Source organism: Myotis brandtii, unplaced genomic scaffold (genome assembly GCF_000412655.1).
Source record: "Myotis brandtii unplaced genomic scaffold, ASM41265v1 scaffold897, whole genome shotgun sequence".
Lineage (NCBI taxonomy): Eukaryota > Metazoa > Chordata > Mammalia > Chiroptera > Vespertilionidae > Myotis > Myotis brandtii.
Window position 1 is genome coordinate 286,413 of NW_005371679.1, and position 16,445 is coordinate 302,857.

The 16,445-nt window shown below is 53.7% G+C and overlaps 2 protein-coding genes across 6 annotated transcripts in view; one reads left to right on the plus strand and one right to left on the minus strand.

Moving 5' to 3' along the window:
- Positions 1–13,226, minus strand: part of MESP2 (mesoderm posterior bHLH transcription factor 2) — a 20,079-nt gene extending 6,853 nt beyond the window's left edge. The window contains exon 1 of the mRNA XM_014532495.1: positions 12,732–13,226. Within this exon, the coding sequence (XP_014387981.1) occupies positions 12,732–12,971 (240 nt within the window). The 5' untranslated portion in view covers positions 12,972–13,226. The remainder of the gene's footprint in view (positions 1–12,731) is intronic.
- PEX11A (peroxisomal biogenesis factor 11 alpha) overlaps positions 1–16,445 on the plus strand; it is an 80,425-nt gene that overhangs the window by 6,899 nt on the left and 57,081 nt on the right. The window contains exons 2-8 of one of the 5 annotated variants that reach the window (XR_001360430.1): positions 2,738–2,885; positions 3,301–3,420; positions 5,435–5,686; positions 10,615–10,863; positions 11,810–12,265; positions 15,195–15,366; positions 15,930–16,430. Coding sequence is in view for 1 of the 5 variants with exons in the window: in XM_014532488.1 (XP_014387974.1) it covers positions 3,305–3,420 (116 nt within the window). In the remaining 4 variants the exon portion in view is untranslated. Of the gene's footprint in view, positions 1–2,737; positions 2,886–3,300; positions 3,421–5,434; positions 5,687–9,289; positions 9,370–10,614; positions 10,864–11,809; positions 12,266–15,194; positions 15,513–15,929; positions 16,431–16,445 lie in introns of those variants that run through there. The other 4 variants (XR_001360428.1, XR_001360429.1, XR_001360427.1 and 1 more) reach the window with 4 other exon arrangements.

Sequence of the window (16,445 nt, forward strand, 5' to 3'; positions counted from 1 at the left end):
ATGATTCTCTCTCATCATTGATGTTTCTCTCTCTCTCTCTCTCCTTCTCCCTCTCCCTTCCTCTCTGAAATCAATAAAAAAATTTTTTTTTTTTTAAAAAAAAGAAAGAAACATCAATGATAAAAGAGAAATGGGGGAGATGAGGACACATTTGTAATACCTTAACTAATAAAGAATTAAAAAATATGATAAAAGAGAATCATTGATCGGCTGCCTCCTGCACACCCCACACTGGGGATGGAGCCCACAACCGGGGCATGTGCCCTAACCAGAATCGAACCATGACCTCCTGGTTCATAGGTCAACCCTCAACCACTGAGCCACGCCGGTTGGGCCTCCTCAGAGCTTATTTTAAAATATGTTGGAGAAAAGATGCTTATGTTAGCACTGTAACATTATGATGAAGTAATAACTGGCCTGGAGTAACAGGTCAGGGCAGCTGTTGTGTGGTTTATTGTAGCTGCTATGAATGAGGAGAGGAAACTTTATCCATAACACAAAAAGAAATTGGAATCCGTTAACCATGCCTGATTTTAAACAGGCTTTCTTTGGAAAGAAGCAGTTAGTTATGCAACATTTCATGAGTTAAAAGGGTTTAAACCCAGGTTAAAAAAATACCAAAGTACTTTTTCCTGAGGGCAGAGTGGACTTAGAAAACATTCAGTCCTGCACTTCTGTTTTGTTGGGTTTTTTTTAATCTTCACCCGAGGATATGTTTTTATTGATTTTTACAGAGAGAAGAAGGGAGAGAGATTGAAAGAGAAATATCGATCAGTTCCTTCCCACATCCACGACTGGGAATCGAACCCAAAACCCGGGTATGTGTCCTGACCGGGAATTGAACCCGAAACCTTTTGGTGTACAGGACGATGCTCCAACCAACTGAGCCACCCGGCCAGGGCGTCCTACACTTTTGACGTTGAAATAATGGCAAACGCAAGTAAATAATCATTCATTCATCCAAAGCTACACAGTACTGTAAAGCTTGGACAGATTGTACTAGCAAGGAATTTATATGCATGAAATTGACAGTTGTAAACAAAATTCATCAGGTTTCACGTATATTTCTGGATCTGGATTCTGAAGTTTCAGATTCATGTGCTGTTAATCTTGAGCTTTCCAACTCACCCTTTTTGACTGGTATATAATATTCCACAGCCTGCTCACACCATAGTCAGTTTCTTTTTTAAAATATTTTTATTGATTTCAGAGAGGAAGGGAGAGAGAGATAGAAATATCAATGATGAGAGAGAATCATGGATCGGCTGCCTCCTGCACACCCCACATTGGGGATCGAGCCCACAACCCGGGTGTGTGCCCTTGACTGGGAATCGAACAGTGACCTTTTTCTTAGGTCGATGCTCATCCACTGAGCCAAGCCAGCCAGGCTAGTCGGTTTTTTATTGATACAACTTTGGAATGTTTTCAGTTTTGGCCCAACAGCACTGCCATGTGCACAGTTGGCTAGATTTGGAGTGGTAAAGTACCCTTGTGACCTCCAGGAAGGTTCTAAACACCCAGTATTGCCCAGCCAGCGTGGGTCAGTGGTTGAGCATCGACCTATGAACCAGGAGGTCACAGTTTGATTCCCAGTCAGGGCACATGCCTGGGTTGTGGGCTCGATCCCCAATGTGGGGCGTGCAGGAGGCAGCCGCTCAATGATTCTCTCATCATTGCTGTTTCTGTCTCTCTCTATCCCGCTCCCTTCCTCTCTGAAATCAATAAAAATATATTTAAAAAATAAACACCCAGAATTATTCCTTCCCTCTCCCATCCCACCCTCACCTCACCCATTGGAGCCAATCCAGAGGGATATCCTGGGAAAGGATTTGGTGCATGATGGGAGTCCAACCAGCACCCAGCCCCGCATGCTTTTTCCTCTTGGTCTGGGCTCGCCGCAGAGCCTGGGCCTTAGACTGACTGTGGGATGTCAGGGCATAAATTCTGGAAAGTGGGGCCTGGGGCCTGGCTTGCTCTGGCCTGTGGCTCTTCAGGGGACCTGGGATCCGGGCTCTTCGGCCCAGGGGCACAGCCCCACTCACCACGGGGAAACCAACTGCATCCTCCCACTGGACCTCCGTTTTGCACAGGGAGGGAGTGTTGCCTAATGGTTAGGGGTGGGGCTGAGGAATCAGACAGACCTGGGTTTTGGAGCCTCAGCTCCACCCTTTACCAGCTGAAGAGATAGACGGTGCTTAGATCTAGGACACAGGGCCAGTAGAATGTTGACAAGTGTGGCAGGGACTTGGAGTTGTCCACACAGCATATGCTCCAGCCTCTACTCTTCTCTCTTCCTTAATAACAGGAGTCTGTATTGTGGATGGTTACATGCCCAGCTAAAAGCCTACAGTCCTCCACCCTGTCCCCCCCCCCCCCGCCCGTGGTTGAGCATCGACCTATGAACCAGGAGGTCGAGATTCAATTCCCAGTCAGGGCACAGGCCCAGGTTGCAGGCTCAATCCCCAGTGTGGGGCGTGCAGGAGGCCGCCGATCGATGATTCTCCTCATCATTGATGTTTCTATCTCTCTCTCCCTCTCCTTTCCTCTCTGAAATCAATAAAAATATATTAAATTAAAAAAACAAAAAAACGAAGCCCCTACAGTTCCCAGCCTCCCTTGCAGATGGAATGGCCAATAAAATGTTGGTGGAAGTATTGAATGAGGCTTTGAGGAAAGTGCTTTAAAGCAGGGAGGTATCCGCCTGTGGCTCTAACCACTTACATTTTCTGGAAAATAGGTGTGATGGCTGGAGCTCCAGCAACCATGTTGTGACCGGGAGGCAACCTCAAAGACGGAAGTCACGCACTGAGGGTGGTGGAGCAGAAAGAAGCCCGAGGCATCAGTGATGACAGGACAGTGCCACGCTAGCCCCGGACTGTCTGCCCGTGAGTTTCTTCAATGTGCGAGAAAATGAATCACCATCTTGTTTTTTGTTGTTTTTTAATTGATTTCAGAGAGGAAGAGAGAGAGAGAAACATCCGTGATGAGAGAGAATCATGGATGGGCTGCCTCTAGCACGTCCTACAACTGGGGATCAAGCCTGCAACCCGGGCACGTGCCCTGACCGGGAATCGAACCGTGACCTCCTGGCTCATAGGTCGACGCTCAACCACTGAGCCACGCCGTCCGGGCCCCACCATTTTGTTCAAGTCGTTGTCATTTTGGGTGCGTGCAATGAGCAGCCAGACACCATTCCTGTCCGCGTGATGAAGACGCTCCTAGGGTACCCACGTGAACACGGGGGCCATGTGAGCTGGATGACAGTTTAGTGGATACATCACAGTTTCATTGTCCCCACAGATGAATGGGCAGATGTTTCCCTGGAGGAAGGTCTCTCGTGATGTGCCGCCAGCTCTGTTCCCAGTCTTGTCCGGGGCAGCCTATGGTCTTGAATGAAGATATGAACAGACTTCATGTAGGGTAAGAGCCAAACCCGAGGCGTGAACTGGGTAACAGCCAGGATCTAAGCCAGCCGTGGGCAAACTACGGCCCGGGGGCCGGATCCGGCCCGTTTGAAATGAATAAAACTAAAAAAAAAAAAAAGACCGTACCCTTTTATGTAATGATGTTTACTTTGAATTTATATTAGTTCACACAAACACTCCATCCATGCTTTTGTTCCGGCCCTCCGGTCCAGTTTAAGAACCCATTGTGGCCCTCGAGTCAAAAAGTTTGCCCACCCCTGATCTAGGATATCCCGACAGGCTGGAAGCAGCATCAGATCTAACACAGTGGCATCAACGGAGCCCCGTGTGCCCCCCTCTGAGTCCAGGGTCAGGGGGCACCGTGTCACCAGCTGCACGTTTGGAAAGGGCAGGGCAGTCATTGCCTTCCAGGCTTCGAGGGCACGAGGAGCAGATGTGATCCCCTTCCCGTTCAGGACCAGCAAGGTCTTCCACCACGGAGGCTGGTCTCAGCCTGGGGGCCACAGCTCATGAGGGACGGGGACAAACGCAGGGGAGGGCGGCTGGCGAGGGGGCTTGGAGCCAGGTCGCTAGAGAAATAGCTAAAGGCCTCGGGGGTGCTTTGTCCAAAAAGGAAAAAAGTAGGTGATGTAATGTCTCCAGGTGGCTGGAGGGGAATACTCCCGGGAGAGTAAAGAACTCTCTAAGGTCAGAGGGACTGTCTGGGAGTGAGTGGCCCGTCCCTGGAGGTGACCAAGGAGAGGCCAGACGCCTGCTCAGTAGGCCCAGTGCAGTGGGAGGCTGGTCCTGCCTCTGCCCACCTGACAGGCTCCACCAGCAGAGAGTTGGACTTGACGACCCCTTTTTATTTTTTTTATTGATTTCAGAGAGGAAGAGAGAGAGAGAAACATCCGTGATGAGAGAGAATCATGGATGGGCTGCCTCTAGCACGTCCTACACTGGGGATCGAGCCCGCAACCCGGGCACGTGCCCTGACAGGAATCGAACCATGACCTCCTGGTTCATAGGTCGACGCTCAACCACTGAGCCACACCGTCAGGCCTGAGGTCCTTTTAGAGCTGAAGCCCAGAATCAGGAGAGGATGGGGGGTGCTGCCTTGGGCTCTGGGCAGTCTCGGTGAGGGAGCCACAGGGCGCTTCAGGGGCCTCACAGGTGTCCTGGCGCTGGGAACACCCCCAGGCCTGCTCTCCTCGGAGCCCGAAGCTCTGGCTCAGCCGGGCCTGCTCTGGGGCTGGAACCACAGCCACATCCGCCTTTGGCTGAGCTTGTCTGCGTGGCTGCAGTCGGCTGGGCGCCGTGAGGCCGGCAGTGCCCAGCTCAGTGCACCTATTATGTAGGTGAGGACACTCACGCCTCAGTCCCATCATCCCCTGTGGACTCCCCAGGACTTCGCCCCTGACCCGCAGTCAGATGAGAAGGGCTGTAGGGGGTGTGGGGGGGGCGGGGGCTGCACCAGGCCTGCTCCCGGTGGCTCAGCTCAGGCCTCCCCATTTGTTCTGCACCTGCTCTTTCTCCCGGGCGGGCATACAGGGCCCCCGGGAGCAGGTCCAAGGCTGGGGGCAGGTTACGGCCTGGCCCCTGCCCCGTAGGTCGTCTTTCCCTTCAGGCCCTCGGGGTGGACCGGCTGTGGGAACAGGGGAGGGAAGGCGGGAGGCCAGCGTGTGGGGCTGCGGGGGCCATGTGGTATTCTCATTACCAGCCAGCAGTGCCGGCCAGCCCAGCCGCCCCCTTGGCCACTGTGGCTGCCTTCACACCTCCGCTCTGCCTGTTGACACAAGGCTGCCTCCCTCAGGGCACGAGGTGTCACCTTGGGAACGAGGGTGTGCAGGGCCCTTCAAAACAGCCGGCAGCAGGCCCCCTCGGAATCCCTGGAGCGCACTTCTGGGGTGTGGGGGGGCTGCAGGTCCCCACTCTGGGGGGCCCCGGGGAAAGGCAGATTCTATGTCCCCAGATGGCGAGGGAGGACACCCTGAGTCCGCCTGCCCAGATACTGTTTCTCCCCGGCCCAGGTGCTGGCGCGTGACTCTGGGCACAGCCAGGGAAGCCCAATGACAAGGCCGTGCCAGGCAGAGCATCGTTGGTGTCACCGGGAGGCCCAGAGACTGACAGCCACCAGGAGGAGGTCACAGAGCAGCTGCTGGAGCTGGAGCTCCCTGCCCCAGTCTTCCCAGGCCTTCTGTAACGTCAGTGCCCAGCGCTGCCTGCATAGCCATTCAGGGCGCGAACCCAGGACTTCGGGCCGCTGTTCTCCTCTTGCTCAGGTGGGAGCCAGTCCCAGAGAGGACCATCCTCTGCCTAAGGTCCCCAGAGCCAGGATTTGACCCCACAAGGGCCGTGCACGACACCCCGGGAAATCCCCCGGCCCGGGGCCCAGGCTCCAGCGGGGACCAGTCGCTGCCCGCTGGGAGCTCGAGCCGGAGGAGAAAGAGGAGCCAGTGGGCTCGGGGTCTGCGGTGGCCTGGTGTGCTGGGACCCCGTGGGCGACAGACCTGCTCCCTGGCTAGTCAGCGGGGCGGGTTGCAGAAGGAAAGGAGGGGCCTGAAATTGTGGGGTTTCCTCCAAGCGGAGGTGGGACATTCCAGGCAGCGGGGAAAGGTGTGAGCCCACCTCTGGGAGTGGAAGGCCCAGGGCAATGCCAAGCGGGACGGGGATGGGGATGGGGACGGGTGGAGAGGGTGCGGATGAGCAGACGGGAGCTGGAATTCCTGTTGGGTGAGGAGTTTGGACTCAGGGAGGCAATGAGTCCACAGAAATTCTGAGGAAGGAGAGAATGTGGAGGAAGGAGGGATGGGTGTGGCCACTGTTGGCTGGAGAAGCAGAGGGATGGGGAGCTGGCTGGGGGCCACAGGTACCCAGCGGGCAGGGCATGGAGGGAAACCCCCTGCTCTCCCTCCAACAAGAAAGCTGAGCTGAGGAGGCTGGTGTGCCAGGGCCCGGTCGCGGCAGCTTAAGCCTAGAGCCAGCCTGCCTGGGCTCAGTCCCCTTGAGCCTCAGTCTTACCATCTGTGAAATGGGTTTCTTTGCTGAGATGATGAGGGCTGGCACCATGTGTTCAGCTCGTGGCACTCCACAAATCCTGCCTGCCGCCCTGCTGGCGAGGAGTGATCGTCTGAAGTCCTGCAGCTCATGGGAGGGACGAAGGGGAGAATGAGTGGTGCCCACTCTTGCTGGAATGCAAACAAGCGTGGGGGGTGGTTCTGCAAAGACTCCCTCCGCCCTCCTTTTCTTCCTTCCCTTTTTTCTTTCCTTTACCAAAGCAAGGAATGCTGTTACAGAAAATCGAGATGAGCTCTAGCTGGTTTGGCTCAGTGGATAGAGCGTCAGCCTGTGGACTGAAGGGTCCCAGGTTCGATTCCAGTCAAGGGCACATGCCTGGGTTGCGGGCTCGATCCCCAGTGTGGGGCAAGCAGGAGGCAGCCAATCAATGATTCTCTCTCATGGTTGATGTTTCTATCTTTCTATCCCTCTCCCTTCCTCTCTGAAATCCATAAAAATATATTTTAAAAAAGAAAATCGAGACGATACCCTGTATAGACAATCAAAAAGAAGGGAATCTTAAATGCCCCAGTTTCATCCACCCAGAGAGAACCACCATGGCATGTGGGTCCATCTCTCCGCATCCCAACCCTTTCTAGGCATCCCCACAAATACACGAGCACTTACATGGAGGCATGGAGAGAGAGCGTGTCGGGCTTTTTATGTGTTGTGGGTGTTCTTCTGTATATATACCCTGGTATTTTATTTTTATAAATAACTTTTTATGTCAGAAAAAAAGGTGTTGGGCACACAGTGTAATATACAGATCCTGTAACATAGAAATTCACACCTGACACCTATATGATAACCAATGTCCCCCCGATAGGCTTAATTTATAAAAAGAACTTAATGGAGATACAATTCACATACAATACATTCACCTGTTTATTTTTTTAAAATATATTTTCATTGATTTCAGAGAGGAAGGGAGAGGGAGAGAGAGAGAGAGAAACATCAATGATGAGAGAATCATTGATTGGCTGCCTCCTGCACGCCCCACACTGGGGATCGAGCCCACAACCCAGGCATGTGCTCTTGACTGGAATTGAACCCGGGACCCTTCAGTCCACAGGCCAACGCTCTATCCACTGAGCCAAACCAGCTAGGGCACATTTATAATTTTTTAAATTGTGGCTATATATATGTGTGTGTGTGTGTGTGTGTGTGTGTGTGTGTGTGTAAACATTAAAATTTGCCATCTTAATCGTTTTAAGTGTGCAATTCAGTGGCATTAATTACACTCAATGTGTGCAACCATCACCACTTCTATGTCCAAAACTTTTTTTTATCACCTCAAGTAGGAACTCTGTACCCCATTAAACAACAGCTCTCCCTTACCCACATCCCCCCAGCCTCTGGTAACCTCTAACGGGCTTCCTCTGTTATGAATTTGACTATTGTAGGTATTTCCTATAAGTGGAATCATACAGTATTTGTCTTTTGGTGTCTGGCTTACTTCATTTAGCATAATGTATTCAAGGGTCATCCATGCTGTAGCATGTGTCCAAACTTCATTCCTTTTCATGGCTGAATACTATTCCATTGTGTGGATCTACCACATTGGTTTACCCATTCATCAGTCAGTGGACACTGAGGTTGTTTCTACCATTTGTTTATTGCTGACAACCAGTGACTAATGCTGTTATGAATGTTTGCCTTACAAATACCTATTCTAGACCCTGTGGGTATTTAAAGAGCACATTGTTCTGTGACCAGTTTTTCTCACTGATGTATTAAGATCATTTTCTGTATCCATACATACATTCTTTCTTTTTTTTTTAATCCTCACCCGAGGATATTTTTTCATTGATTTTCAGAGAGAGTGGAAGAGAGAGGGAAAGACAGAGAGAAACATCGATTGTTTGCCTCCTGCACGCGCCCCGACCATGGCCCAGGCCGGGGAGGAGCCTGCAACCGAGGTACGTGCCCTTGACCGGAATCGAACCCGTGACCCTTTGGTCCACAGGCCGACGCTCTATCCACTGAGCCACACTGGCTAGGGCAGTACCTGTATTTCTAAACCAAGATTTTGGAGGCCTGCCATGTACTCCATGGGGTGGTGGTAACAGTTTAGTAACAAGTTCTCTGGTAGACACTGAGATGCCTTACAGTTTTCCACGGAGGAATATCCTTATACTTACAATTTTACAAATAGTTTAAAATTGTACATTAACATTCAGTTTTAAACTATATAATCTCCTTGTCAAAAATGTAAACATTACAGGTGAAGAGTAAAGTCTTCCTTGACTCCCTCCCCCGCCCCCAACCCAGACCTCCGCTCCTACCAAATAAGACTGGATCTGTTATTATGGATTTGGTGAGAACTGGGGCCTCTTTTACACAGTAGATTTTTACAATGTTCACTTCATGATTTGACATACGAGTAATTTGAGTTACGAGCTCCGTCACGGAACGAATTAAACTCATAAGTCAAGGCCCCACTGTAGTTTAAAATTGTACATTCACATGCAGTTTTAAACTATATAATCTCCTTGTCAAAAATGTAAACATTACAGATGAAGATTAAAGTCTTCCTTGACTCTCTCCCCCGCCCCCAACCCAGACCTCCGCTCCTACCAAATAAGACTGGATCTGTTATTATGGATTTGGTGAGAACTGGGGCCTCTTTTACACAGTAGATTTTTACAAAATGCAGTGTGTCATTTGATGACTTTCTATGTAGGGATTTTTTAGATTCTTGTTTTTGCTTATATCAGTGGTGCTTCACGGAATGTTTTCTTTTTCTTTTTTTTTCTTTTTTTTCCTGCAGCTTGGTTCTGTCACTCAGCAGTATGCCTTCACTTGTGCTTTTAATCTTTTCTAATCAGGATGAATTCCCATCAGGGGAACCGCTGGGCAAGGGCACGCTGAGGCTGTCTTGAAGTCCTGCCCCAGGGGGTCCCCAGAGGTGGGGACCTGGTTATGGGCGGCCACCAGCTCGGGCCAGCACACCTGTGTGACCGCCTGTGCCAGACGCTGACCGCGCACGCCCAGGGCCTGGGCTGGGGCATGACCTCCAAGGGGGAAGAAAACGTCCTCGGCTCAGGCCCAGGATTGCATCCGGGATTTCTCCGTGGGGGACCCTCCAGAGCCGAGGACGGAGTTCATTCTATCCTCAGTTTGGGGCCCATAAGCAATACTGATCACGTGAGACCCTTCTGCTCGATTCATTATCTGGTCCATTTAAGCTCTTGCACTTCCTCTAGGGCAGTGGTTCTCAACGTTCCTAATGCGGCGACCCTTTAATACAGTTCCCCATGTTGTGGTGACCCCCAACCATAAAATTATTTTCGTTGCTACTTCATCACTGTCATGTTGCTACTGTTATGAATTGTCATGTAAATATCTGATATGCAGGATGTATTTTCATTGTTACAAATTGAACATAATGAAAGCATAGTGATGAATCACAAAAACAATATGTAATTATATATGTGTTTTCCGATGGTCTTAGGCGACCCCTGTGAAAGGGTCATTCGACCCCCAAAGGGGTCGCGACCCACAGGTTGAGAACCGCTGCTCTAGAGGTTCCCCACTCGGTCCAGGGACATCTCTGTACCCCAGCCTCTGGCAAAGGAGGCCGCACAGACTCTGCACCCCCCCCCCCCAGGCCCTGCCCAGGCATTCCAGCTCAGTCTACCAGCCCCCACTCTGCTTCTTGTTGGGTCTAAAGTCAGGTACCTTTGGGGAGGTGGGATGGGGTGGCCTCCTCCCCCTGCTCTTGGGAAGGAGGACCTGGAGCTGGCTGAGGGCCCCAGCCACCCAGCGACTTGGTGTGGGAGCCCAGGTGGGGGTTTCTAGCCCTGCGGCCTGGTCATTGTGCTGGCACCTCACTGCTGTGAGCAGTCAGCCAGGCCAGGGGCGGGGTTAGCGGGGCCCGAAACCTGTACACCCTGCCTGGAAAGAGCTGCGTCCTGTGCTTTCGGGGGGGTGGGGGGGGCTGGGGCTGGATGTGCCCCACGTTGGCAGCCGAGCTGGGCCTGCAGATCCTCTCCAGGGAGCTGGCAAGGGCTCAGAGCCCAAGGTGTCCCGCCTGGAGTTTCGGTCGGCTGGTGGTTTGACTCTTTCAGCCTTCGTTCCAGGGCTGCGTGTGGGGAGGCGGGAAGGGACCAGAGCCCTCCTGAGCCGGTCCCCTGCCCCGCTTCCCCTCTAGGCTCCATCGTGCTCTGCCTCTCTGCACACTGATGGACGGATGAGCAAACGGGCCCAGAAAAGACCATCGGCCTGTCGGGGTCACAGAGCCCATCACGCCGGCGCTGAGCCAGCTTCACCCCTTCGTAGGCCAGCCCGGCACCTCTGGCACCTCTGGCACCTCTGCTTAGCTCCCCGTGCCCACCACTCCCACCCTGCCCTGGCCCTGGCTCTGGCTCCAGGGAAGAGGCCTCTCTCTGACTGGTCAGAGGTAGGTCTGCCTTGTACGGATCCTAAGATCCCAGGCGGCGGGGCAGCGCCCTCTGCTGCCTGTGGCTGGAAATGCAAGGACGCTGTACCCGGTCCACCTATCCATACTGTGTGCATGACTCCGGGTCAGCACTGTGGCCTGAGACGGGCTTTCTCACCAAACGTGCAGAGCTCCCAGGACATCTGGGCAGGCAGTCGGGAGTCCCTGCTGCATTTTACAGTCGGAGAAACGGGCCACTTTATGCCTCAGTTTCCCCACCTTTCACTGTAAAGCTCAGACCCCCCCGCCATGTGCCCAGATGAAGCAAAGGAGAGCGTGTGACCCCCCTAAGGGCAGAGGCAGGGTCTGCTTGCCCTGCTCTCAGCCCGGCTCCCAGGGCTCCTCTTGATCCTTCCCCGGAATCCGCCAAATCTCTCCCCTTTCTTCCCACCCCCTCCCTCCTCATCACCCCTCTGCCTCCTGTGACTTCCACTGGCTGCATATCCAGCTGATCCACGGCCAGGATAATCAGATTATCGTGGTTCCAGAATAATCTATTCCATATGGCTTGCCAACTCAGTGGCTCCGGGAGCCAGAGGTGTGAGGAGAGGGGGTGATCCCAGTGGGAAGGGGCTTCCTGGGAGCCTTGGGCTGGAGCTGGGCGGCTGCTGGGGAAGGAGGGAGGGAGAGAGGAGGAGGAGGAGGAGTTGGGAGCCTCGTGCTGGGCCCTCTGACTGCTCTGGGCTCCAGGCGGCCTCAGCCCGCCTCCAGCCCAAGCACATCCTCATGCATCTGCTTCGGACCCATGGGTGGGGGTCGGGAGACAGGCGCCCCAGGCCTAGTCCACGCTCTGCACTGGGAGGCGGCTCACTAGAGTCTGGGAGGTGTTACTTTTCAGATCCGCATTCTCTGGCTCCATCCTCAGGGACTCTGGTGCTGGATGCCTTTCTCTTTTTCATGTCCACAGGTCCCTTTGACATGGAGCAGGGTTCCAGGGGGCTTGAGGGCATCACCCCCGCCTGGCACCCTCACTCTCAGGGCAGCCCTCCTGGAGGAAAGGAGCCATCGAGCCCCCCAGACTCAGAGGTGGCAGGGGCAACACCAGCTGTGGCCCCAGACAGAGCCAGACGGACCCCAGCTCTGCCCCTTGCAGCCATGTGACAGGGGACACCCTCTCGCCACTCTGTTGCCTCATCAACCAAGCGAGTCCGTAACACCTGCGTTGCAGCAGGGCTGTGAGCTGTGACCCAGCCGGGCCCCAGCACAGTGCCAGGCCCCAGGGGGCAGGCTTAGCGTGCACGTGGGTGCTGCACGAAGCGTGTCTGTGGGTGTCATTCGATCCTTGCCACGTCTTCACAGTCGGTGCCACACCCCGCGAGGCACAGAAGCAGGAGCTGGGGCTCAGAGACAGTGAGTAACACAGGTAAGACATGGGACATGGCAGGACAGGGATCCCAGCCCACACTCCAGAGGGGTGTCCTAGGCTGTCTGAAGGTGAGGGCTTCATAAACAACAAGGCTGGAGGACCCCTGGCAGGAGGGGACCCCCAAATTAGGAGGTTCCCAGGGGATGCGCCTGCTGACGCTAGGCAGGCTGGTGGTACAGAGCTGCTTCCTTCCCCTGGGGCTCTGGCTCCAGCCCGACAGGAATGAAGGGCTGCCAGGGGCATATTGACATAGCACCTTCGATTAGCACCCATATGTCGTATGTTGGGGGGCTGCCGGGAAATGCGGGCACTGGGGCTGGGAGGTGGGAGAGGGGGGCAGCACCCAGACCCCGGCTTGGCTCGGCCTGAGGAGACCGGCTGGTTCCTAGCAGGAAGGCAGAGGCCTACCGGGGTGCTGTCCTGACTGCCCCCCGCCCCCCTGAACTCTCACCTCTGCTCAGCGGGGCGGCGCCCAGGGCTCATTTCCCAGCCTTACACTTTGGCAAGCGGAGGGAAGGCTCGGGCAGGGGAGCAGGAGCCACTGGCCCAGGCACTTGTCAAAACACAGGGCCCGGAGGTGTGAAGTCCTCACCCCAGCGGGAGGGCGTGCGGCCCTGCCGCCCGGAGAACTCATTAACTCGGGCAGCTCCCAAATGAACCCACCAGAGCGGCTGGTGATAAGGAGATCAAAGGTGACAGGCATGGGGAAGGGAAGAGGGAGGCTGGCTGGCAGGAGGTGGCAGGGCCCGGCTCCAGATCAGGGGTCCCCCCTCTGCCCCCACTGGGCTCCATCAGGCCGACGGACCACAGCCTTTGCACAGTCTGGGCCCAGAGACCCCAGGGGCAACAGGAGAGGGGGAACTCCCAGGTGGCATCTCCAGTTTGTTAGCATTTAGGCTGAAGACCCTGCCTCTTTCATGCCATTTTTGTGGGCTCTTCGTCTCCACACTCACCCCTGGGTCTTTTTATTACAGTGGGGCCTTGACATACGAGTGTCCCGACTAACGAGTTTTTCGAGATACAAGCCGTCTCTCGGCCGATTTTTTGCTTTGAGTTGCGAGCTAAAATTCGGGTTCCGAGCCAGCTTCAGATACCCCACCCGCCACAGTGAACGCCACAACATCAGCCCAGCATCACGTGTCTCACTCGTTCACTTTGTGATTTGACATACGAGTAATTTGAGTTAGGAGCTCCATCATGGAACGAATTAAACTCGTAAGTCAAGGCCCCACTGTATTATTATTATTATTATTATTATTCTATAGTTATAATTTACTAACAGAATAAGACTTCCACAAGTTGCCATGTGTGAGTTTTCTGTGAATATATATTTCTGTGTGCATAGATTAATGAAGAAGGGTTTGGAAAGTAGGACCAGGCGTCACAACCATTTTAGAGAGTGAGAATCTTAAACTTTTTTAAAATATTTTTTTACTGATTTTAGAGAGGAAGGGAGAGGGAGAGAGACCTAGAAACATCAATGTGAGAGAATCATGGATCGGCCGCAACCTGGGCATGTGCCCTTGACTGGAATCGAACCAGGGACCCTTCAGGCCACAGGCCGATGCTCTATCCACTGAGCCACACCGGCTAGGGCTCCCCTGGGTCTTTTTAAGCCTCCCCCAGCACTGCAACAGAGACCCGCTTGTCACCAGCCCTATGGTGCCCTCTCCTGCTCCGATCTCTCGGTGGCTCCCGTGTAAGCGCTCAGTGAATGTTAGGTATTCGGTCCCAGATCTGAGATTCCTCAGGAGCCGGACCTGTGTTTTCAGGACAGTCTTGTCCAAGTACATACACTTGATTTTGTCCTTAATGAAATACAAATTCACTTGGGATCATCGTTGCCAACAAACCAGTGGAGATCACAACCATGTGGGGATTAGAGGGATTTTTGATATTCAGAAGGCTGGCCACAGGCGCCCAGGCCCTCTGAGACCCACCACCCTCCTGCCTCTCAGCCTTTACCCCACACCCTCCTGTGCCGTGCACAGCACACTTTGCCAAGGCCCAACCACGTGTTCCCTCCCGTCCAGCGGGGTCAAAGGGGGGCCCAGTCACTGGGCTCCAATACCAGGATCTTGGCTTGAATCCGGAGGCCCAAGAAGGCATCCATCAGCCCAGGTCCAGGGAGGGCAGACCCTGCTGGCGGCTGCAGGCTGAGGGGGCCAGGCTCTCCTCGAGAGTACAGTGGGGCCTTGACTTACGAGTGTCCCGACTAACGAGTTTTTCGAGATACGAGCCGTCTCTCGGCCGATTTTTTGCTTTGAGTTGCGAGCTAAAATTCGGGTTACGAGCCACCTTCAGATACCCTAGCCAGAATGGCTACCTCAATAAATCAATACACAAGCGCTGGCAAGAATGTGGAGAAAAGGAAATCCTAGTATACTGTGGTACTTTTTGATTTGACATACGAGTAATTTGAGTTACGAGCTCCGTCACGGAACGAATTCAACTCGTTAGTCAAGGCCCCACTGTATATGGGCCCTGCGCTGTGCACCCAGGCAGGTTTGCACTGCCTCTCCTGGCTGTGACTGGGCATAAGCATCCTGAGACAGACTGCCAAGGAGGGTTACAGAAGGTGTTAGAGGAGGTCACTGCCTAGAAGATAAAGAGACAAGGGGAGCGAGCCCTCGCTGGTTTGGCTCAGTGGATAGAGTGTCGGCCTGTGGACTGAAAGGTCCCTCGATCGATTCCCGGTCAAGGGCACATGCCTGGGTTGCGGGGTTGATCCCCAGTGTGGGGCGTGCAGGAGGCAGCCAATCAATGATCCTCTTTCATCATTGATGTTTCTCCCTCTCCCTTCCTCTTTGAAATAAATAAAAATATGTTTTTAAAAAGAGAGAGAGAGAGAGACAAGGGGAGGGCAGTGGTGGGCTGAGATGCCAGGGGAGAAGGAACCAAGCTACTTCCCTTTCTTTCCCACCAGCTCACCCACCGGTCCCCTGAGGCTGGAAGCCGTGGAGGATGCGAAACAGTAGATCTTGGCACTTCTCCCAAACACATGAAGCCAGACACCGGGTACCGCGCAGCCCAGCTGGAGGGCTTCGTGCATGAAGTAGCTGTTAGGACAGGGTGCTGACGCCAACCCGAGCGGCCAGGTAGGCAATATAAATAAATCCTCTGAGAGATTCCCTATGTGACAGCCATGTTGTCTGTAAATAGAGACCATCTGTGTGCCTTTCGTTTTTTCTTACTGCACAAGCTCCGGGAAGATGCTGAATAGGCGTGGGGAGGAGCAGACATCCTCGCCCTCTTCTCACTAATAGGGGAAAAGCTTCCAGTCTTTCACTATTTAATGTGATGTCAACTGTATGTTCTCTGTAGATGCCTTTTGTTTTTTTAGATATGTTTTTATTGATTTCAGAGAGGGAGAGATTGAAATATCCATGGTGAGAGAGAATCATTGATCAGCTGCCTCCTGCACGCACCCCACTGGGGATCGAGCCCGCAACCCAGGCATGTGCCCTGGACCCGAATCGAACCCGGGATGCTTCAGTCCACAGGCCGACACTCTATCCACCGAGCAAACCCAGCTAGGGCTGTAGATGCCTTTTAGATGGTTGAGAAAGTTCCTGTCTATGCCTAGCTTGCTGAGAATTTTTATCTTGAAGGAGTGTTGAGTTTTGTCAAATGTCTTTTCTGTGTCATTTCCACGGCAAAGGTTGTTACACCTGCCCCAGAGTGACAACACCAGCCAGAGGCCGGGGTGGCAACAGGCCAACCCCCGAGGCTGCCAGGCCGAAGGCTCACCCCTCCCTCAGCCCAGATGGTCCAGCAACCTGACCAGATGCAGCCTGGGATAGCTTCCTCATGGTGGCTCCCCCAACGGGGGTGGCATCCAGGACGGCCTGCCTCCAGGAGGAATGGATTGCTGATCCCCTCACTCCAGCGGGAATGGGGCCTCACTCCCGGCCCTCGCTGATGCAGACCTGGATGCAGCAGGCCCCTAGGATCCCATTAGACAAATTGGAACAAAGGTGCAAGAACATTCATTTATTTGCATAAGGTCCCCAGCAGGTGAGGACAGCCCGAGACCTAGGTATTGGACTTCAAGCTCTGTGATCCTGCTTCCTTTTACCTGCTGAGCTGGCCCAACACCCGGGGCTGGGCGCCCGCAGGAGGCCCGAGTGGCAGGGGCTGGTGCCCTGGGATGGCTCAGGTGGGGCCAACCTCCTGC